Raw genomic sequence first — 23,698 nt, forward strand, 5'->3', positions numbered from 1 at the left:
TACTATACAGTGGACCCTTGGTTATCCGAACCCCAGCGTATCTCAGAGAATAATAAAGATGTTCAGATAAGTGAATTGTTTGGATAACTGAAGCCCATACATTTATATACAGAGCTCTGTTGAATTATTTTAACAGATTTTCAAAGTACTCTAATAGAACAGTCATTTCCAATTTCAGATAAACGAGGGTACAGATAAACGAGGGTAAGATAACTGAGGGTCTGCTGTAAACAATTAACGTGACCACAGTACAAACTATGCTACTGTAATATTGTGTCAATACAGAACAGTGCATGGACAAAAGGAGCACTACCACATGCTCTGGAGGATCACCAAGGCACGTCCAATTGTTATATTGTAGAAGTTAACTGCTATCAAGCAGAATTCTGGATTTTAAGCTACTTGGGTGAGTCTCCAATAGTTTTGTATGCATGCTAGAATTTAGTTCTCCATAAAAGTTAAAGCAATGCCAGCATGATTGCCTGGACTCATGGTATGGGGAATGGTCTTAAGACAAAATACATTTCGCTTTATGCTATACATGTCTCTTGCACTCTCTTATTTTGCATATTGCACTCATGGTAGTGCTTTAACTCTTACATATAGAACTACCAACTACTCTAATAGAATAATAATTTTGAGAAGACACTAATGTATAGTGGTTCCAAGTCACCTTATTGGTTGAGCCACTCCTTCTAGTTGCAGAAGCCACCAACAGGCACTGAGGGAGGGGCTGATCTGAGGGTGTGTGGATTAGCAGCTGCAGCCAGGTGGACAGCCATGGCGACGAGACATTTGCCAGATCAGTGGCGGTAGAACTTGTGACAGCAACTTGGTACACCTAAAATGACATAATTGATGGCTTAATGGGAAATACAATTACAGTATATTCAGCAATATGGATAACATTTGTACTAAAAACAAAAAAAAAAACTGTCCTGACTGCCAATATGTACTGAGCTTTTAATAAGGTACACCAAACAAACAAAACAGATAAACAGATACAATACCATTTCTCTTACCTGCCACAACAATTGTCTGACTGGTTCCTTCGGTTCAGTAAGCATTCTTTGAAAAATGTGGCACAACAGTTCTTGTAGAACATCAGGTAACCAAGGAATGGCTGCTACAAAACAACAGCAATTATATACATGTACGTGATGGAAGACAATACTGAAAGAGAAACTGGTTTTCGGTAATTGTTAGTGGAAAATTGAGTACTGTTATCAAGATAATGAAATACTCATGTACAGTGTATACCAAATACTCATGTATACCAAACACAAGTTATATATGAAAATATGACAAGAACCCTGGCTTCCATTCAGTACTAGTGCTACTACAGTAGCTTTATAACAGTCATACAGGAAGCAGAGTTAAGTATACATTGTTATTATTTGTCATTCTTTATTCAAGACAAATGACTACTCTATTAGAGTGTGTAATAGAACAGTCAAGGTTATAAATTGTTAATTCACAATTATAAAAAAACTTTAGAAAAGGACAGAATATGCAGAGTATTATTAACATAGATACTGTATATTGGGACCAACTAAATAGCTTCCCAATCATTAAAACAAAAGAATAGTGACTACACAAGGATTACGCCAGTGTACTTAAGTGCCTAGCATTATAGTGTAGTATGAGATCTAAATACACAGATCAACTTACCATCATCACTTTTCTGATTATCACTACCACTGAGCAAGGCCAGTAGTGTCTTCACACACGACTGACGTACAGAGCAAATATTGTGCCCAAGAAATGGCCACAGTCTAGTCACTAAAGTGCTGAGAGATTCCACCATTCCTTGTTGTGTCTCACTAACAACAGTGTTGTTGCCAAGCTCCACCACCAGCAATGACAACAGCTCCATAACACTGTTAGTAGATGCTGACAATTCATCCAAGTCTAGTAGATTATCCCATAAGATGCCCACCACATTCAGTATCTGAAATAACTTCAATTCACAAAGCAAAGATTGTAGGCAATGCTCTTACTTTTTCAGGTAACAAACTTGGTAGTTTCCTAGCAACAGGCAGGAGAGCAGCTGCAGCTATAGCTCTGACATCATCATATTGATCTTGTAATCCATCCAAAATGGCAGGCATCAGCAATGGCAACAGTGTAGCAGCATCCACCTGTATATGCAGTACACTAATAACTACATATGAACAATACACGGTGTAGTCTAATTAGAACCTGTCTGACGGCCAGCATGTGTTGGATTCCCAGTAAGGAGGCATGTCGCACCTCCCACTCTGCTTGATGTGCCAACACCATTAGTAGACGTACTACTTCCTGTACTTGAGTGGCTTCAACATGGTCCAGTAGCACACCAAGAACCTGAGCACTTGTGGCTCTCACTGGAGCAACCAACTATGGAGAATATGTGTATCGTCAAGAGTATCGAACAGTGTATTACCCCGTGATTAATCATTACGTAAAGTAACACAGATATTTCAGTAAATGTTCGTTTTCATTGCTATTAAGGGTTGCTGTGTTTAGCCCAATTCGGCCACTAAACCAAGCAAAAACATGATAGCGTTAAAGGGAATTAGCTAATGTTACAGTTCTGGAACTGCCAAGCGGATCCCTGAAGGCGTGGAAACACGCTCGTTTGGCCAACCGTTGTTTTAGCGAGCTGGGGTTACCTTGGGTCCTCACTAAACTTTATTTGTACAATAATTGTTGAATACTTGGTTGAATAACACAGAAAACTGGTGAACAAAGACCCGTTGCCACGTACGCATTTCAAATTACCATTTCGCGTAAACAAACAATTACTGAAATATCCGTGTTACTTTACACAATCATTAATCACGGGCTAATATACCGTTCGACACTCTTGGTTTCTATTATATACTCTTGGTATTGTACACAGTAAACACTACACTACACATACAACACAAACAAAACTCACTGCCATATATGGTACCAACCGCACGTAATATTGCGAGCATGCACACAATAAAAAAACTTGCTAAAAGGGGCATGGCAGCTGTTTTGCTAGCGAGTCTTCATCTGTCAATTTCAGGGATGAAGGAACGTGGCTGCCACACCCTCTTTTAGCAAGTTTTTTTTACTCGCACGCAATTGCGTGCATTCATGCACTTACGATGTTACGTGCGGGCAGTACCGTACATGGTCATGCCTACCCAGTCAGCTGTGCACTACCCGAACAGGTAATACAGTATGAGTCAGTACTGGAAACCGAAATCCTATTGGGGGCAGGACTAGTAGGCTGTACCGTGTCTCATGGGTAAAGGTGTAGGCACCCAAAGCGCAACCTGAATGACGTGAGACATGGACAATTGGCTATTGCTTCCTAGTACACATTTAAACAGCTGGGTAGGCTGGAGCAGTTTCTTAAGGAAACAGTCACTCTTTTTTAGTATATAGTGAACCTAACATGTAGCAATAAAGGAGACAGAGGCAAAAATATACATATGGAACTAGACCCGTTGGGACCACAATTTCTGTCTTATTCATTGTGCTGACTTTTATGGGAGCGTAGATGAACACACACGCACACACGCATGCATACACACATACCTCATCAGTAACAAAGTCACCAAACCGATCCAAGGCTAACACACACAGCAGCCTAATACAAGCATCCTCCAACCATGCCTGGTTGACAACAACACGCTGAAATAAAAGGCGCAACAATAAACTCCAGTTAGTACTCACCACATAATCCACGTTACCTTAATTTGTGGAGTATGGACACTAATACCAGCTGTACATCCATGAACTTTTATGACTTCCCTCAATGCCATGGCAACACCATGACGTACCTAGCTTACATTCTAGCATACAATCAACCCAAGTATTATCACATACCTCCCATACTGGATCAAACAGATCTTTAAACAATTCTTCACAGAACACAGTGAATGGCCAATCACTTCTCTGTAAACAATACACAAATGTGAATGAGTTAGGAAGGAAAGAGACTGTATGAATAACTGCAGCCCACTAGCTATGGGTCTGTGATTTTTTGACATTTAGTGTAAAGAATCTGAGCCCTGCATTTACAGGCTTATAGTCTTCTTTCCAATTACTAACTTTTAATGACACTACAGTAAGGCAAACTTGATTACTTGTTTCTCATCTACAAAATTTGGGATTCTCGTGTGGGTGGAAGGTCATTTTTCGTTATTGATTATTAAAGGAAATGCTTCAAACCACTGGAACAGTAGGCTATCTGTCACGGTAAAGGGGTTAGCCAAAGCCTTCTAAAAGCTAAGGTAAGAAGTGATGTGGACGGGGATGAGAAACAAGTAATCAAGTTTGCCTAGCCTAACTTCAGCAACATACCCTGTCATACAAGTACTGAATTAATAACCATAGTAGCATATATACAACAGCAGAACCAAACAACAACAGATGTGGAATATATTTCCACACAGAAAGCCTTACTGTTCATTAAGCCTATCAAGTTATGTGTCAATTAAATAGAGAATAGAATGAAATTAAGTTTGAACCATTATGAAGTTTATACGTAGTAGTTTCAACATGTGTACTACACACCACACACCGACCACACACAAACGTACACACACACGTACACACACACACACAGAGTAAAGCCTCTGGCAACCTGTGAAATGCAGCTATTGTTGCCCAACAAACCAGCACTGGGATGCCTGTGCACCACTCAGGCACTTGAATCTTGTGAGTAAAGTTTCTTGCTCAAGGAAACAACACCAACCAGGCATCAAATCTGGAAAATTTAATCACCAGGCCGACTTGGCTATGCTGCCTCATATACATGCACGATTGTGCGCGCACACACACACACACGCACAAAGCCTTTCAGCTGCCATCTAGACAGTCCAGTGGACACTTGTGCAGTATTCAGATTCCTACAAGTCAGTGAAGACAAATCCTCTGGGAATTGGACTAGAAACCCGACTATGTCTCACAGGTGAAGGTGTGGACACCTAAAGACCCACCAGAACCTCACCCACTATGTGAGTTGTTCACCAACAGGTATTGTAGCCATTAACACAGCCATTAACACAGCTGAAGTAAAGTGAGAAAAGTTTCTTACGAAGGAAACAACAACAGTAACTGCATCACTGCGCACTGAACTGGAACCTTGCAATTATCAAGCCAGTGCTTGGCTATGCTGCCAGACCACACACCACGTACTGTACCTCTTCAGTAACACTGTCATCCACAGATACTTCTTCAACAGTCATAGGTTCACTGTCACCAATGGTCTCAGGTGAAGACAGGCACACCTTCTTGCTAGGAGGCTCCACACTACAGAAACACACACACTGCACTTTAATACATGTGATATACACAACATGTTGCTTATGGTTGCCTATATACAGAAGATAATACTTCTTATTGTTTTACTGTGATTTAATATCGTGCACTACTCCAGCTTGTTTCAGTACTTTTTATCGATGTGCTATGGTCCCTACTCTAGTTGAAAATTCCAAATATTTTTGTGCACTCGCTTGTTAACTTTTTAAAATAAATAATTATTGACTGGTGAACCCATGCATACCGCAATTGAAATGGCGCCGCACGCCCCAGCTATACCAATTATCATCTGAAAAGTGAAGTATCCATTACGCTTCGTTGTCAGCTATGTTCAACCCGTTGCACAGCATTACGAATCAAGAACTGTTCGAAAAGCACCTCTGCAATCAAAATACCACTATGAAAAATACGGACGATTTCCATTACGAAGGGAAACCATCACATGCTACCGCCAAATCGACACTTTTTGCTGTCAGCAAAGATGAATGGGAGGACACTGGTAAGTCCATGAAGAATGCACTGTACGTACTGTGGTATGCCAAAAGGCACATCTCAGGCCAAAGCAACGTCAAACAGTGAAAAAATCAAGCCCGTAGCCTTAGCCATTATGAGTTACACTTGTCTGAAGGTATCAGACAGTCAGTTACTCAGTCAGTAGAAAATTCCGTTAAATAATTTTTTTTAAAAATTCTGTAGCAACTTGTTGAAAGCGTTTCAGGTTGATCTGAATGTTTGTTTGAACTTAGTTTTACATAACCAATACTGCCTCATCGTCATCAGGGAAGATTGAGGCTGGTTTTTGAATGATGTTATTTCGTGGGTCACGCCTACTCTTTTGTGGTCCCTACTGTGCTGTATAATACAGCAGTGAACAACAAAACAGTATTTACACAAGGCATCACTATGTAGCTACCGTATAGCGGGTTATTTTCGAAACAGAAATTTTCGTACAAAAAGCAAAATCTGAATTTCGAAAGATTTTAATTTTGAAGAGTGCATATTTCGAAGTCCGGATGGATTTCAAATAAACAGAAATTTGTGTCACAAATTATGAAGATGCGTGAATGTTTGCCAAAAACTGATTTATTGATGAAATAATCCCCATTCCTGTGCACTGGAGAGAAGACTGAGGGATTCTCGGGTGGAGTGAATTCACTGGCACGATCACGCTCGATCATAGCTAGCTTATAGTATCCTAATCACCATAGATTCTAGAGCAGATGGCATCAATTCCCATTCTGGATCACCTGTTTTCTGGTTATTGGTACAGTAATGATACAGTTTACCCATTATCATCAGCAATACTGAGCTAAAACTCGAGGAATCCACGAATGAATCGCCGAAAGTTGGACGGTTGCTTTCACTTGTGGGAATTTATTTTCGAAAAACAACCAGACGTGGGAATTTATTTTCGAAGAGAAGGGCCTCTTCGAAATATCCGAAAATAAAAACCTTTCGAAAATTACCAGTTATACGGTATGTGTCAGGTAGAGATTAAACTATTCCATGGCTCTATGTATCATATAAGAGAACGCAAAATTTTGAGAGGGTAAAAAATAATTTTGATGAATTGCAATGTGAATTGTCATAGTTTTCGCTATTAAACTTATGCTACAACTGATACATAGATATGTAGGAGGTAGTAAAAAATGAGGTCTATCAAAGTGCAGTTTAGAAACATTTCTGGAATTTAAAAGGATCCACCAGAAGTAGCAAACTAGGGTTCGAGTGAATGTAAACAGCATTTACCACTAAAATTCAATGACTTCTGGGTCACTTCTCGCAGAACAAACATAACAGAACAAGCCCATGTGTTGAAGTTTACTTATATTGACCCCAGAATCTTGTAAGTACATTACCCTATTACCAACTAACGTTTCTGTGTTCTTTTCTTTTTGCTTTGCTGACAACTTAGCTTGCTGCTTGGCCCTTCTCTTGGCAGCTAACTTCTCTCTGGCACTCACCCGATTAAGTGCAGCCAGTTCCTTCACAGCATGTTGTCCCTGTAAATTAATGGAACATGAAATACGTAGAAACAAATCAAAGGTACAGCATGTACCATATAATAAAATTTGGCGCAAACTAAATTTGGTGAATTGGCAACCACCAAATTTAAAATTCATCAATATTATTTTCATACCTTGTGTGCAAGCTTGATAGCGGTTGATGAGGTGGGAATGGCCTATGAAAGAAACTAGGCTGCAGCAGGACATTTAAAGCAGGTCAGGATGACCTGACCTGGTTTCAAACATAAAAGCTACCTGGCATACAGTGATTGAATCCATAAACATTTCAGCAAAAAAAGGATTCAGCATGCACACTAGAGATGCACTGATAATTGGATCGGCTATTGGTTATCGGCTATATCGGCCTTGTTTTTGCATATCAGTGTCGGATTGGTAACATGCATAAAAAAGCAGCAGATACAGATATACGTAAACATCTATTATGGGCACTTATGCTCTAGTAATACAAAAGCAGTACATGTTTATGTAGTGTTGGTTATTGATCACAGTACCACTCTGTCACCTATTTACTAAATTTGGAGAGCAAATTGTTAGAGAAAATTTCTATGCTACCATATTGGATCGGGTTTGTTTATCGGCTTGATAATATTATTTTATATTGGTTATCGGCTAAAAGTCATATCAGTGCACCTCTAATGCACACTTCGTCCTTCTGTCAGCTAACACCACATACAACCTTGTGTGTAACAGTGCACCACCAATTTTTCTGTGAGAACTTTTTGCCAAATTAGATTTTCGCCAACTGCAATTTTATAGCAAATCACCAAATATTAGTTTCGCCAATATTTGTTGTTATTCGGTACTTGTTAATAGATGTATCTTGATCAAAAATCAAGGCTTTAAAAATGAGGTAGTCTTATTGATGAAATCATAAAGCAACTTAGCCATATTTTGGGACCTGGCCACTATAATGAGGTGAGGTGCCTCCCCCTAAGTGAAGACACCAGTAGTATATGCCAGATAGTTACCAAGTGCCTCGTTTAACTTATTACTGTACCTCTGACTTGGAAGGTTTCAGAGCAACATCCTCCTCCTTCTTCAAAATCAAATCTTCATCATCAAACAACTTCTCAATACCTAAACCACAATATACAGGTGGTGTAAGAAACAGTTCTCAGATGCCATGTGGCCAGGGAACTTGGATACAGCGTTAGCTGGTTTCCCTTTTGACCAATTACAGTTGCTGTAATTCTACCCATTCTAAAATAATACATACTCACCAGTGGAGAACACCTTCCCTTGAGCCACCAGACCGAGTTTCTGTTTTAATTGTTGCCGGTAAAACATGGCCCTTTCCTTCTCACTCATCTTTGCAAGTTCAGCATCTCCTTCGTCAGTCACCATAAACTCATCACCAGCTGAAGCCAGCAATGGGGTGCCATGTTGGAGTACCTTACTGATGTCAAACTTGTTGAAGGCCAGTTCATCTGAAGACAACTCTAAAGGACAAGAAGTAGGACCACTGGTGAGGAAAAAGTTTGGCAAATTTTATGCTAAACAGATGAAAATACTTCAGTTATGCACAAAATTGCTGATTCACATTGGACATTTGTATGGGCTTAGTGGCAGTACTTGATCCCAGAATCCAAGCAATCAAGGGGACAAATCAAGTGATCAAAGTGATTCAGCTGGGCCATGGAACTTCAATTCTAATTTCTGACCAAAATATCAATGGATCAAGTGTGTAATTTCTTATTTTAAAGCAATCAAGGTAAAAATTATGTTCGTCAATCACAATTCTTAATCCCAGTCACAAATGCTACAACAGGTCTGACCAACTGCTCTATCCATTGATGATCAATCCACCGGTACAAAGACAATATATGCTATACCTGCACTATCATCAGTACCATTGTCCTTAGGCTGGTATTGAGGGTCCCATGGTTTAACGTTCTTAGCAATAGCAGCAACCGCCTGAGCAGCTGCTACTCTAGTGTCCCAGCTCTTGTTTCGCAGGTAGTGGTGTGTCTATAGTGTGACAGAAGATGGGGTAATATAATTTGCCATTATGGACCACAGGTAAATATCTGGCAAAGTTGCAATATATGGGTACATAAAGTGTTATTTCACATTCGTGCCTTTTTCAGAAGGTTTTGGAGTTCGTGCGGGTGTAGTTTTTGCACTTCTCCAATCTGTTCAGCTGCCGCCTTCCTGGTCACGGGGGTCGAGCCGGTATCCAACAAAATCCATAATCGGTCTAGTCTACAAAGACATACACGTGATTTTAATATATAAATGAGACGAATGACGCAAAAATGTGGCGTTTACGATGCGAGGATTCGACCCGACCAATCTCATGTTCGCACACTCAACGCCGCCATTTTGGCGTTTTCGCCCACTTACCGTGTCGCCATGTCCTGCGCATGCGTACATTTGAACCCTCTTCTCTTTTATTACGTAATTTGCCACCCCACATACGTCATTATCACGTGATAACATAACCCGATTAATACGCGGGATTTGCCATCTAATGCCAACTTTTCTTGGTCTACAAGTTTTCTATCTAACCAGGAGATCGATAATCTGCCAGAACAGCGGGTGCCCTAACAGGATCCACAGCTGGGACAGTCTTCAGCTGAGTCTTGGAGCCTTGCGTTGTTTCTGCTGCATGTGCATACTGAACGATACGGAACCGCGATAGTCAACAGTGACCTCATAAGCACACCTCTTTTATTTGCTAATGCATGACTGCGCCGAGGACTGCGCCGAGGACTGCGCCGAGGACTGCGCCGAGGACTGCGCGTGCTTTTTCTACAGAATATATACTCCACGGCACTAGAAGACCTCGGAGAAGACAGTATATGCATGCATCAGGATCAAGTCACGATGGGGTTGGCTTTTTTTCAGCCCTTCTAGGTATTTGTCCCGTTTCACTTTAGGATATTTAGCTCAAAGATTTTCACTTAGGCTCCTTGGCTATGGGTAAACACCTCATACAGGCTCTGCCTTCTCAGGGCCGTAGCCAGACTTTTATCTGGGTAGGTTCTTTTAGAAGAAAAGTGGACCTTTTTTGAGGCCCTTTTTATATGGATTACATTATGGTGTGTGAAGCACACCCAGCATGTGAAGCACACCCAGCATGCGAAGCATGCTGAAACTAGGGGGGTCTGGGGGCATGCCCCCCAGGAAATTTCTTGAAAATAGGCACTAAAAGGTTGAATTTAGTGGCATTTCAGTCAATAAAAATAACAATTTTTAGGTAGGCTTAAGACCAGCTATTTGGATGACATCTGGGAAATATCTCTACTATACTACTGTAATTATACCATCTGTGTCTATAATATATTGGAATGTCACAGTGAATAAGAATGGGAAAGATTGAGCGCTCTGTTGGATCGTGCATTGAAGCATGGATGCTATTTATGGGCTCTGCATGGGGGGGGCTTGCCCACCAAAATTTTTATATTATGAAAGTTCTAGTTAGGGCAACAAACATGGTTTTGTAAATAAATTAAGTAATTACATACAGATTTTAGAAGAAAACATAATTGTGACCGTTCTATTAGAGTGATTGTTCTATTAGGGTGGTTGACTGCTCTATTAGAATATCTCGATCTTGCATTGCATTACAAGCACTGAATGAGCCAGCTACTCGGAGCACTTAATTTAGCTTCTTATTAGTGGTGTTTATTAAACTGGAGCTAATGGACTTTTGCTACTGAAAATTTGGACTTGTATACTAAAAATGTGGACCTTTTTGCTAAAATTGTGGACCTTTTTACTGAAATTGTGGACCTTTTTCCCAAGAGGGCGGTTCTTCCGAACCCCCCGAACCCCCCCTGGCTACGGGCCTGCTTCTGCATGTGTATGCCCTCCAGTGCCTAATTGGTAAAGAGGATATTACTGGAAACATGCTTGATCTTATTTTAACAAACATTCCCGATCACATATTCAATGTAAATGTTCATTCTGTACCACCTCTGTCTATTCCCTCAGATCATTACATAATAACTTTTGATGTGCAAACTCTCAATCATTATGTACATAACCAAGCAACAACATCATTTGACTTTACCAAAGGTGATTACAACAGTCTCTGCTACTTTTTAAGCAATTCTGACTTCTCCCCTTGCCTTGAGTCTGACAATATTGAACATGTGTGGTGCTACATTAGTGAACTTATCAAGGATGGGATAAAACAGTTTATACCCACTGTTAGAGTCAATCGCTACAATCAGCCTAAATGGTTCAACTCTTCTATTAGACACGGCAATATTAATCGTGTTCGAACTCTTAGACGTAAATACAATAAGCATCCCTCTGAACAGAATAAACTCAAACTTGAAAATAACGAAACACTACTCCAAGCTGAAATAAGCAATGCTAAGGCTGACTATGAATCTACTTTGATCTCTAACTTTTCCTACAGCAACTCTAAAATCTATAAGTACATTCGAAGTTTAACAATTCCAATTGTATTCCATGTTCTGTTTATTATGACTCCATCTCTGCCAACTCTGACTCAGCTAAAGCCTCCCTTTTCAACAAATATATTTTTATTCAGTATTCACCAAAGCATCAAGCCATCCTGTACCCCCTGATGACATTGATCATCATACTATGTTATCTGAGTTCAATATATCTGATAGTGAAGTACTTAACGTTCTTCTTAATTTAGATACCACCAAAGCCATGGGACCTGATGGAATACCACTAATTGTTTTACAAAGGTGTGCCACAGCCCTTTATCAACCTCTCTGCTATTTATTTAATTTAACGCTTCAGTTTTCATACTTGCCTAGAGACTGGAAAGTCCATAAGATTGCTCCAATTTTTAAATCAGGTGATCCCATCTCAGTGAAAAATTACCGTCCAATTTCTCTACTCAGTAATACATCTAAAGTTCTAGAACGTATCATCTACAACAAAATGGTTGATCACATTTCGGCCTACATCAACCCTACTCAGTTTGGATTTATGCGCAATCGGTCTACTACTCAACAGCTACTTCTATTTCTACACAATGCATTTTCTTCTTGTGACCATTTTGATGCCATCTACTTAGATATCAGTAAGGCTTTTGATTCGGTTTCCCATTCTTATCTATTGTCCAAACTTCATAACTTTAACATTTCAGGTAGCTTGTGGCTTTGGCTTCAAGCCTACCTTAGTACCAGATCCCAGTTTGTTTCTATTAATAACTGTTATTCTGATCTTTTATCTGTTGAATCTGGGGTACCCCAGGGCAGTATTCTCAGTCCACTTCTCTTTATCATGTTTATGAATGATCTACCTAATTCTATTACTGACAGTGAGGCTTTACTCTTTGCAGATGACACCAAATGTTTCAGGCACATTAAGACACCTCCTAGCGAACAACTGTTACAACGTGACATTGACAACCTCTTTAGCTGGAGTACATCCTCTAATTTACATTTTAACTCATCTAAAAGCTGCCATTTATCTTTTAACCGGAAGTCTCCTACATCATATACTATTAGTGGTAACATAATCATTACTAAACAATCACATAAAGATCTCGGAGTTACATTAAGTGATAATCTTGAATGGAAAACTCATCATGACATTATTTTAAGTAAAGCTTATAAGACATTGGGTCTTGTACGAAGAACCTTCAGTTCATCTATACCACCACTGACTAAAGTTAAGCTATACGTATCTCTAATCAGGTCTCAGCTCATGTACTGCTCCCCTATCTGGCGTCCATATTTAGTGAAAGACATCAGTAACCTAGAACATCTTCAGAGATGAGCCACAAAGTATATTTTGAACGATTACATTTCCGACTATAAAACCGGCTAGACTTCTCAAACTAGAGCTTCTCCCATTAATGTACACCTTTGAACTTTCAGACATCATGTTTTTCATCAAATCTATCAAAACTCCAACCAGTAGTTTCAACATTCACCATTTCATTTCCTTCTCTACCAGTGCCAGATCAGGAGGCTTCAAATTACATCACAATCCCTCCACCACTAACAAGCAACGACACTTTTACTTTGTAAGGATCTGTCGCTTATGGAATGCGCTTCCATTAATTGACTTTAATCTGTCTATTGACACTATATCAGGAACAGAGTCAAGTCCCACTTCTGGAATCATTTCATTCATAACTTTGACCCCCTCAACCCCCATACACTGCACTACCACTGTCCCTGTAGTCGGTGTGTTACTGATCATTTCTCGATTAACTACACACTGTTTTAGACAATTTATCATGTGTTCTTTTATTATTATTTTATAATTACTACTTTTGGCTGTAGAAACAAGCCTACAGACCTTTAGTACACCATGTGTATTGTCAATTCTTGTATCTGTGTGTGTACCTAAGCTCATGCTTGTATGTGTGTACTATAAAGCATTAATAAATAAATAAAAATAAATAAATATAGAATAAGAATAAAGAAAGGTATGCATCATTCCTACTCCAGAAAGATCATTAGGCTATAGCTAGCTAGAGTGACCACTGATGGTCGACTCGAAATGATTTCAAACTGAGTACTACATGTCAATGTCACCAAATAGTAGCTTATACCCCCTTGCTTATGCCATGCAGGTCACCATCTCTTTCAGTACTGAGTCCTTATCTTTTCTATATATGCCGGCCCTGCATGTATGAATGCATGTAGCGGTAGATGTGCCCAATGTGGGCCAACTTGAATTTTATTATTAAACTTGGCCACCATGCAGTATACAGGATACCGGTATTATTATTATTATTATTATCAATTTACCAAAAAGGAAGGCATACACAAAAGGCAAAGCCTGTACAAGGTGTCCGCCTACAAAAAACAAACATACATATACATATACCTACAGTACACTACAAACTAAACAGTACACAACAAAACACAAAAGTGATTAAGAAGATACTTGACACATAAGTAATTATAAAGGTGATGCCGGAAAGACTTTTGATTACTGTCTTCAAGGATATGTAATGGCACAGTGTTCCAGAAGAAAGTTGTGTTGACAAAAAAAGAATATCTCCTAGAATTAATGGTGGACTGTGGAGGGACTAGTGAAAGATGGTGACTTCTGGTAGATGCTATGGAATTAAATGAACAGTGACTATTAAATGTAATAGATGTTTGCTGGTGATATATGTCATTGCGGTATAGACCTTCAGTACACTTAAGTGTGCATGCACGCTATAAACTGCATGTATAGGACTGAAGCTACAACTATATACCATGACTCACGAGTGCATGGAACCCCCCTTTGAGTCTGGATCTGCTTCTGGCCCATACAGTAATAAATTAAGTTTATTGCTGATTGCATGCATGCCGGCATGTTAAGTAAGCTCAGCATAGATCTATTGAATCATTGGCCTACATGGCAGCAATTTTAATCATTGCATGCGTGACTAATTAATTTTGTGCTTTAGCACTGCTGCACTGCCTGGCTTGCATGCATGTTGCCAGTTTGCTGCTACAAAGTTCTACTGACAACCCTTATTTGCATGTAGATATGTTACAATCACACTAAACGCATTGTACTAAATTATTTATTATGCAGTGCCACTGAACCGAAATTTGGTTCAATAAGCCGTACTGGCTATTGAACTGACACTAAAACTTTTATTTATTTAAATGCTTTTTAATGCAGGAAAAAGCCTAAAGGTATATACATTATAAAAGTCTGTGCATGGACATCATGCATGTGCCCACAGCCAGAGAAACATATACATACATATACAGCTACAATACTTATATTTAATTACTATACAGTACATACATACTATTACATACATACATACATACATACATACATACATACATACATACATACATACATACATACATACATACATACATACATACATACATACATACATACATACATACATACATACATACATACACACATACATACATACATACATACATACATACATACATACATACATACATACATACATACAAATTATAGATGCAACAAACAAATATTAACTATGAATATAATTATTACATTAACGTAAACCTAAAGTCATAAAAGTAATTATCTATATAGCAGATTTAAAATTATTATATTTAAGAATTCTCCACAATATTACTCGTAAGATTGTTCCAGTCATTAATTACTTTACCAAAGTAGTTGACTTGACATGAATGGTGGGCAGCATAATTTGTATGTGTGACCTCTGGTTTGTAGAGATAGAGTTGGAGTGATCTAGATTGAAGTGACCATTTTAACAGCTTGAAAAGAAATATTAAGTCATCACGTCTGTGCCGCCTGTACAAAAGAGATGGTAAATTTGTTGATCTGTCTCTTACTAAAGATGATACAAGTTTTGTAGCACATTGTTGTACACCTTCAAGTTTGCGTTGATCCAATACATAATGCATGGGGTCGAACCATTGACTTATATACTTAGCAACAGTACAAATTTGTCCAAAATCACTAAAGCCTCTTTTCATACAAGCCAATACCGTCAAAGATAGTTGTAATTGATAAGAAAATTGATGCAAGAGCTACAAGGACAGGGGGAATCGTTTATGTGGATCATCAGGGTGGAAGTTTGCTGTGAAGTGATCCCAGAAAGTAAGACTTAATACAATATTTAATTGTGCTAAAAGATAAATGATATAGGGATAGAGTTCCACAAGTGGCTGATTCTGTTGAAGTAAAAAAATGATGTTCTTTGTTTGTTGAAGATACATTATATCTTAACATGGTACCACAGGATCTATAATGTTACTGGTAGAAAATGAAATATAATTATTAATATTGAAATTGTAGGTAGGTTTTTGAGTAGAAAAGAATGTTAGGTATCTCAAGGATGTGCATAAGAAGAAGCATTTGAAGTCAAGTTAACCGGATCTTGTAATCAGATATATAATTCCTTAAAATATATTCTGTAGCCCAGCGTTGGGGTTGTTCTAGTTTCTTAATGTCTTTAAGTAAGTGAGGTCACCAGACAGGAGAGCAGTACCACTGGTACTTGGGATCTGATAAGTGATATGTATATACAGCTTGGGTTTGGCTGGTGTAGAGATGGTTCTGCTAAAAGTTCTTCGAATGAGACCTAAGTACAGCATCATGATGAACATTCCATTTGAGGTTGTCATTGATTACAATTCCAAGATCTTTGTGGTTGTGAGTAGTGCTAATAGGCATACCTCTGATGTTATATCATGTCGAGGTTGAGATATGGGTACAGTTGAATGATAAATGAGATGTAGTACTCCAGGAAGATAAGTTGTCTAAATCATGTTGGAGGCATTGTTAATCATCAAGTGACTTGATATGTTTAAAACATTTGGTATCATCAGCAAAGACGAGTCCTTAATTTGCTCCAGTGGACAGCATCAGGAAGATCATTCATATACATGATAAACAGCAAAGGCCCTAGGATACTACCCTGGGGTACCCCAGACATTACGGGAAGAAGGGATGAATACGTATTGTTGATTGACACAAATTAATTTTCAACCCAGAACCACAGTTTTCCAGAGATATTAAATGTGGATAATTTATGAAGTAAGTTTACATGACATACAGTGTCAAAAGCCTTACTTATATCCAGATATACAGTGTCAAGCTGATGGCATGTGGTAAATGTATTATACAGGAACAAGAGTAGCTGTTGCAAGTTGTGGAACAGTTCTGCATGAATCCAGACAAGAAACAATAATTATGATAGATAATTTTATCATATATTATTCTCTCAAGTACTTTAGATGTGTTACTAAGTAAGGAGATGGGCCAATAGTTATTAACCAGGGTAGGATCACCAGACTTAAATATGAGATGATCTTGTGAATTTTCCAGGCTATAAGAAGGTAACCGTATTTTAAAGTTAGGGAGAACAAATGATGCAAAGTACACATGCATTTTGATAATACAATCGGAGGAATATGATCAGCTGGGGCCAGTAGCTCTAGTTCTATTAAGGCATTATAAACATCTTCTTCAGTAATGGTGATACTTGTAGGAACAGTTGCAGAATGACTAGGAGGTAAATGATATGATGGAGGTTGTGTAAAAGCAGAGTAGAAGTAACCATTAAAAGTGTTAACTTTTTCAGAGTCTGTATCAGCAGATATAGAATTATGATGTAGTGTTGGTGGTATAGAGTTTGATTTAGACACGCTCCTAATGTACTTTTGAGTTGCTAGCATTAGTAAATGAATTAAGTTATTAGAATGGATTCATAGTTTTCTTAGCTGAACTAATTTTAGCTTGCAAGAGATTACAGGAATTATCGTACTTGATCTTCTTATTGTTGGTAGGATGTCTAGGGCTAAAACAAATACTAATACTCGACAAGTACTAGTTAAGGATTTGGTACTCGGATAGCAAAATTGGTACTTGAGTACTCATGACCCAACTCACATGATGTATTTGTCATCAGTGAGTGACACAAAGAAGGCTGTACAGTTTAATTGGCATAATTTTTTTGTCAGGGTCAGTAGTTTAATACAGTGTGTGTGTATCATTGTTGTTACTTGAAAAGTTAAAGGTTGGTACAAAACATGTCAAATGGGTATGACTAGTATTTGTGAGTACTCGATCATTAACTCTAGATAGTACTCGAATACTAAAAAACCACGATCGTTTCAGCCCTAGTAGCGTATATGTTTATATGGAATTTGCATCTAAGCATTCTCAAAAAGTTTATGTGATGCCAAATATCTGAGACAGGCTGCAGCTGCTTTGGTTGAATTTATGCATGATATACATGCTAGTGATCACTATTTGGATCAGTGATCATTATGTATATCCTCACGTATGTGTAACATCTGTCTATGCATGCCATCTTTTAATCCACTCTACTCTGGTGAACAGGACTGTGAAAAGGGACCTGTTCCATTGAATCAACAACCTTTAGAATATCAGTTTCCAATCTATGTACTTGGGAAAAAACAGGATTTTTTTCCATCAAGGAAATAAATTTTCTTGCCCTTTTAGAGCATGCATGGCTGTCACTTGATCTCATGGAGAGAAGCAAGTTTATCTTTGTTGTCAAAAAGTGATTGTGTAAAGAATCAAGATCTCCGGCTATCCAGAAAGTACTCATTAATCCATACCCTATACCACCATCCGGGAGTTCAAGGTATTTAAAACGATGATGTAAAATAAGGCATGATGTGAATGGATATATAGCTTCAGTACCCACCTAACTTGATATTTGTGCAGAGAGAGCTCCTGTTGTTCCAACATACTATAACAAGTCTAAATCTACATGTCTTTGCCAAGACATACAAAATACATTGTATAGCTGAACACCAGGTTATGGCCAATAACTACACAATTAAACACACACACAACCATAAATATGCACGCACACATGTCCCAGAAAATTTTGAGATTTTTAAAAGCTCAGATTGGATTTTAGACTTTTAGCCAACAATCATAGTGTACAATAAAACTAACTGTGTAGGGACAATAACCAGCTGAACTATGGCATTGATTGCTCTATTAGTAGTTGCTTGACTGCTGAAGGTTTATGGCACAATGCTAAATGCAATTGCATGCATGCATATTGCTGAAATATAGTGGCATATAGGGATTTTGCTATAATAAATTAACACAGTAACAGTATATATAACTACTATGAGTCAGCTATAGTTAAATTTAAGAGCAGTTTGACTAAAAACATTAGAAATCCACCTAGATTTGCCACTGGAAAAAGTATATATATACATATATAGAGTTTTAAAACAATTGTCTATTATCTGTCCACTCAAACCATAGCGAAGTGAGTTCTGTCTTATCTCCAGTAGAGTAATGATCTAATTTGTTGGCCAAATGGTAACTGCCACAAGTAAACAGTTTTCTACATAAAAATTTCTTCTTCAGTATCACTGTGAAATCTTCTAGCTCTAAGTGAACACCAGGAGAGGTATAGAAGTAGTCTACAGAAACGTGGCAAGTAAAAAGATTTGGAGAGTTCTCTACTAGAACAGTGATGCCATCACCAGTTATTGATCTCACGTACAGACATACATGTACTAATCTGCCATGAGCTGATACAGACTCCATAAAGGTGTCAGGAATATCCACCATATAGCACTGAATGGATAACTGTTCCAAGTAGCAATTCATAACTAGTGAACATGACAAATCAAATCCGGCACTTGCATTAATGAAATACTTCAGCATTTTGCAACCACTGAAAATATCTTTCACTGCAGTGGGATGCTGATAAGCATCAACATACAAGTGGACAAGTGATATAAAGTTAGATAACAATAAAAAGTCTCCATCTTCACAAATAAGTTCACATTGATCACAACCATCCTCCACATACAAAACCTCTAGCGCTATTAAATCTGAACATTTCTGATGCAAGCTGACAATTGTTTCCTTAACTTGCTCATCCACCTCATGGGGAAACAGAGTACACCAATCAATTCCTAGATAAGTCAGCTTTGCTTCAACCAAGATTTTCCACAACTGAACTTGATTTTCCACATTTTTAACTGGAATATATAATACATTTAGCCCTTGTAGTTTCTTACAACCAGCAGCAACTGCACCCAGGCCATGTAAACTCTTCAAACAATTGATATTGTTCTCTAGGTTTAGTTCCAGTAAGTTGGGACAAGCTATGGTTAGTTGTTCTAGGTGTCCAGAATGTAGCTGGTGGCAATCTGTAGCATTAAAATGAGTTAGAAAGGCAAGATTAGCTATATCGTTGATATAATAATCACTTTGAATAATATCATTGCGCTGACTTCTCAAGACAACTGCTGCCTTACTTAGAACTTTATTGCTATGTATACAGTTAGTCAACAACAAAATATCTTCTTCTAATCCTAACAACCCATATTTGCTGGCTTGTACAAGTGGTAGAGCACACAATTGACCAAACTGCAACTGAAAGTATGGTAGTACTAAAAGATTCATAGGAAGCCTGAAACTACGATATACTTTGAAGTAACCATTGTGGTCAGCAGGTGAACTAGGATTCAACTGTAACCAAAGTTGTATCAGACTTTGTGTTGGAACATCTCCAGGGACTCCAGACATATATTTATCAGTCAAAACTTTCAATGTCTCCGGTACAAATCCCTTCTTTGCCCACTCGGTTAATATCATTTCACATGAGATAGTATCATCATCATTACCTAATTTGGTTATTGTGAGTTCTTTCAATCTATTGCAAATTGCAAGTAACGGATGAATTTCACTTGTCCATGGAATATCCAGACTCTGTAACTTTCCCATAGGCTGCATAGCCATTTTCAATTGGTCAGGGCTCAATTTAATTGTTGGCAAACTAAGTTCCACCAGGTTGCTACAATAATGCAGCATGGCTGTTATCTTGCAGTGCGTCACGTGATCAGGGAATGAAAATCGTTTTATGAACTGTCCACACACTTTCAACACACTCTTTACACAACGCTCCTCGCGAACATCAAACTGTGGCCAGGTAAACTTTCTCCACAACGACGGGGTTTCACTAACACTTCGAAGTCTTCTTGAAACACATCGCAGCTTGACTACGTCACGTGCGCTAGTCAAAAACGAAGTAATATAAACTAGCAACTCGATAGGAAGAGTTAAAAGATTGTTCAAAGGTGGTTCATTATCCTGCACTCCATTGGAATCACTATTATCATTGCTGTCCATTAGCATACTTGTCACTTGTCACTTAAAGTCTCGACCATTGCACGTGCAGTTCCTCAGATTCGCCGCACGCCCTGCCGTGGACTATATGCGGCTAGACAAACCACATTATGGAGGTACTATAATATCTATGCTATGAGCATAATGCCAGCATACTGTGTTGGTATTTAAGCCATTCCGGCACGAGGGCGGGAGGTTTTTTGTATACTACTTGATCACTCTGTTAAAAATACATGCGGAAGTGCTAGCCCGAGTACTAGCCTATATTATTTTTATAGGTGCTATCTTTTTTCAGTCAAATTTTATAGCATTTTTCAGGGGCGGATCTAGGATTTATAAAAGGGGGGGGCTAACTCAAGGTACTAATCTCTTGGGTAGGAACTAGGGGGGTCTGGGGGCATGCCCCCCCCAGGAAAATTTTGAAAAATAGATGCTAAAACACTGCAATTTGGAGACATTTCCACATAAAATTCATAATATTTTCTGCCTGTAGATATTTTATATACTGCCTTTAGATTATAGGTATGGCTCTCTGAAGCATTTTGCTAATGGAAAAGTTTGGGTAGGTACAGACAACCAAGTACATGATGCACCCCTCTCACAATTGCACAACACTGAATAGGTGCATGTTAGAATAATAATGTTGAGAAAGTGGAAAATTTTGAAATTTGAACAATACAAGATTGAATCTGAGAGCATTCTCAATGGAAATTGTGAACCTGAATTAAGTATTGCCATACATATTAACTACACTAGTAGATGAATGAAGCCCTTTAAACAGACCAATTCATTTCATTGCATGCATAGGTGCAGGCAGATTTGGAAAAATTCCATAACAGAACCAACTACATGTTTCCAGTGAATGTTCTATTAGAGTAGTTAGCTGACTGCTCTATTAGAGTATCTCGATCTTGTAAACCTCCAATGTTGATTCGGGTCCTTGTTGCATAAATTTTAGCATAAATCCACTGATAATACCTTGGAAATACGTTTATAAGGTGGTTTTATGAGTATTTGTATTACTAGTGATCATATAATTATGCTAAGACAAAATTTCATTATAATACTCAGCATATTGATCAAGCAAAGCCTAAATATGAAGAGGGGGGCTTCAGCCCCCAAAGCCCCCCCTGGATCCGCCCCTGCTTTTAGGTGCTACCATAGCACATCAGTTTTAATTATGGGATTGAAATGTATTGTACTTTAGAAGTTACGTTATTGGTGACTCTGCATTTTTATTGTCCATTTACAAAAATGACACTTTTACACACAGAGTCTCTTGAGTGCAAAAAGATAAAGTTCCTAAAGAAGGACTGTCCCCTCCCCAGACTGATTTTCTTTGTAAGTAATCTATATACATGCACACATGCTTTTTTTGTACTCCTCACATGCACTTTAAGTTAAGGCCTGGTCGCATGCATCAAAGACTCATTATAGAGCCGTATATAGGCTCTTCTAATATATATATAGTTATATGGTTTTGTTCGTTACTCCACATGCACTGGTGAGTTATAAGAAAGTCCCTGTGCCACTCATATAATTTCTGAGATACATGCATGTATAACCTCATACAACTATAGTACAAGTGTATGAAGTAAATCATAAGTTACAACATAATAGAGACCTATATAATGGATGAATTTCATAATAACAAAAGTTGTCCCAAGCGACCTGAATTTTACATATTTGTAGGGGTAAAATGTCTATAGTAACATCTCCAAATTTTAAGAGGATAGTATATGTAGGTCATGAGATATAACATTTAAAAGTTTGTCGTTTTTCCATACATTATCTATGAGTAGGGGTAACAGTTGCCCCTTCTGGGCAATCACACAAATAATGGGAAAACAACAAATTCAATTAATGTCATTTCTCAATATAACATTATTTGTAGGTGTGAATCTCACAATTAACCTCTCCAAATTTTAAAATGATGGAATATATAGATCATGAGATATGACATTTTGAAATTTGTGGTTTTCTCATACATTATCCATGTGATAGCTCAGAAGGAGCAACTGTTACCCCCTCCCATAGATAATGTATGGGAAAACTGCAAACTTTAAAACATCATATCTCATGACATATAGATAAGCTATCCTTTTAGAAATTGGAGACATTACTTTTGACATTCACACCTACAAAATAATGTACAATTCAGGTTGCTAGGGTCAACGGTTTAAAATTCCTTATTATGAAATTCATCTATTGATGGGCAATATAGCTAGCTAACTGTCTTACAATGACAGTTGTCCAGACTGTTCTATTAGAGAAATTGCATGACTGCTTAGGAATATTTCATTCCTATGAATATCTCATTCCAGTGAAAATACAGGGGAACTGCAACTTACATAACTTTATATACTATAGCCTTATATTATTGTGTAAATGTACTCTACACATAATTCAAAGTATCACGTGATAAAATAACGAGATTTTTTGGAATGGCTATTATAAATCTATGGGCTGCATGCATGCATGCCATTATATGCTCAATGCATGCCATTATATGCTCATGCATGCTTTGCAAATAATCTATCTATATAGTAGTCAGAAATATCTATACCACAAAATGTCTTTAGTTGATCTATATAGCAGCCGCAACAATGACATGAACGATTTCTTATAAGCATGCATGATTGTCCAAGTACACATAGGTTGAGACTCTTCTTGGCTTTAGTAATCACAAAATTATAGCCATGCATTTATATATATATATTATCATATAATCCTGCTCTACAATAATTTGAATCCTGCAATATATAACTAAGCAACATCAACTTAACTTATCATGCTTACATGCTATATACTAATGATATATATATACAGAAAGTGCAAGAAAAGGGTGC

General features: G+C 38.0%; 1 protein-coding gene across 3 annotated transcripts in view; it reads right to left on the minus strand.

Annotated features, from left to right (window-relative positions):
- The window catches only part of LOC136250262 (TATA-binding protein-associated factor 172-like), a 35,701-nt gene extending 26,429 nt beyond the window's left edge, over positions 1-9,272 (minus strand). Inside the window, exons 1-14 of one of the 3 annotated variants that reach the window (XM_066042442.1) lie at positions 9,143-9,272; positions 8,531-8,749; positions 8,308-8,387; positions 7,424-7,465; positions 7,159-7,286; positions 5,166-5,274; positions 3,847-3,915; positions 3,711-3,800; positions 3,556-3,651; positions 2,203-2,379; positions 2,001-2,141; positions 1,672-1,951; positions 1,023-1,123; positions 674-841 (exon numbers count right to left, since the gene is read on the minus strand). In XM_066042442.1, coding sequence (XP_065898514.1) covers positions 674-841; positions 1,023-1,123; positions 1,672-1,951; positions 2,001-2,141; positions 2,203-2,379; positions 3,556-3,651; positions 3,711-3,800; positions 3,847-3,915; positions 5,166-5,274; positions 7,159-7,286; positions 7,424-7,465; positions 8,308-8,387; positions 8,531-8,654 — 1,605 coding nt within the window. In that variant the 5' untranslated portion in view covers positions 8,655-8,749; positions 9,143-9,272. Of the gene's footprint in view, positions 1-673; positions 842-1,022; positions 1,127-1,671; positions 1,952-2,000; positions 2,142-2,202; positions 2,380-3,555; positions 3,652-3,710; positions 3,801-3,846; positions 3,916-5,165; positions 5,275-7,158; positions 7,287-7,423; positions 7,466-8,307; positions 8,388-8,530; positions 8,750-9,142 lie in introns of all 3 variants that reach the window. The other 2 variants (XM_066042441.1, XM_066042443.1) reach the window with 2 other exon arrangements.
- Between the last annotated feature and the right edge of the window lie 14,426 nt (positions 9,273-23,698).

The sequence above is a fragment of the Dysidea avara genome, chromosome 3 (genome assembly GCF_963678975.1).
Source record: "Dysidea avara chromosome 3, odDysAvar1.4, whole genome shotgun sequence".
Classification (NCBI taxonomy): domain Eukaryota; kingdom Metazoa; phylum Porifera; class Demospongiae; order Dictyoceratida; family Dysideidae; genus Dysidea; species Dysidea avara.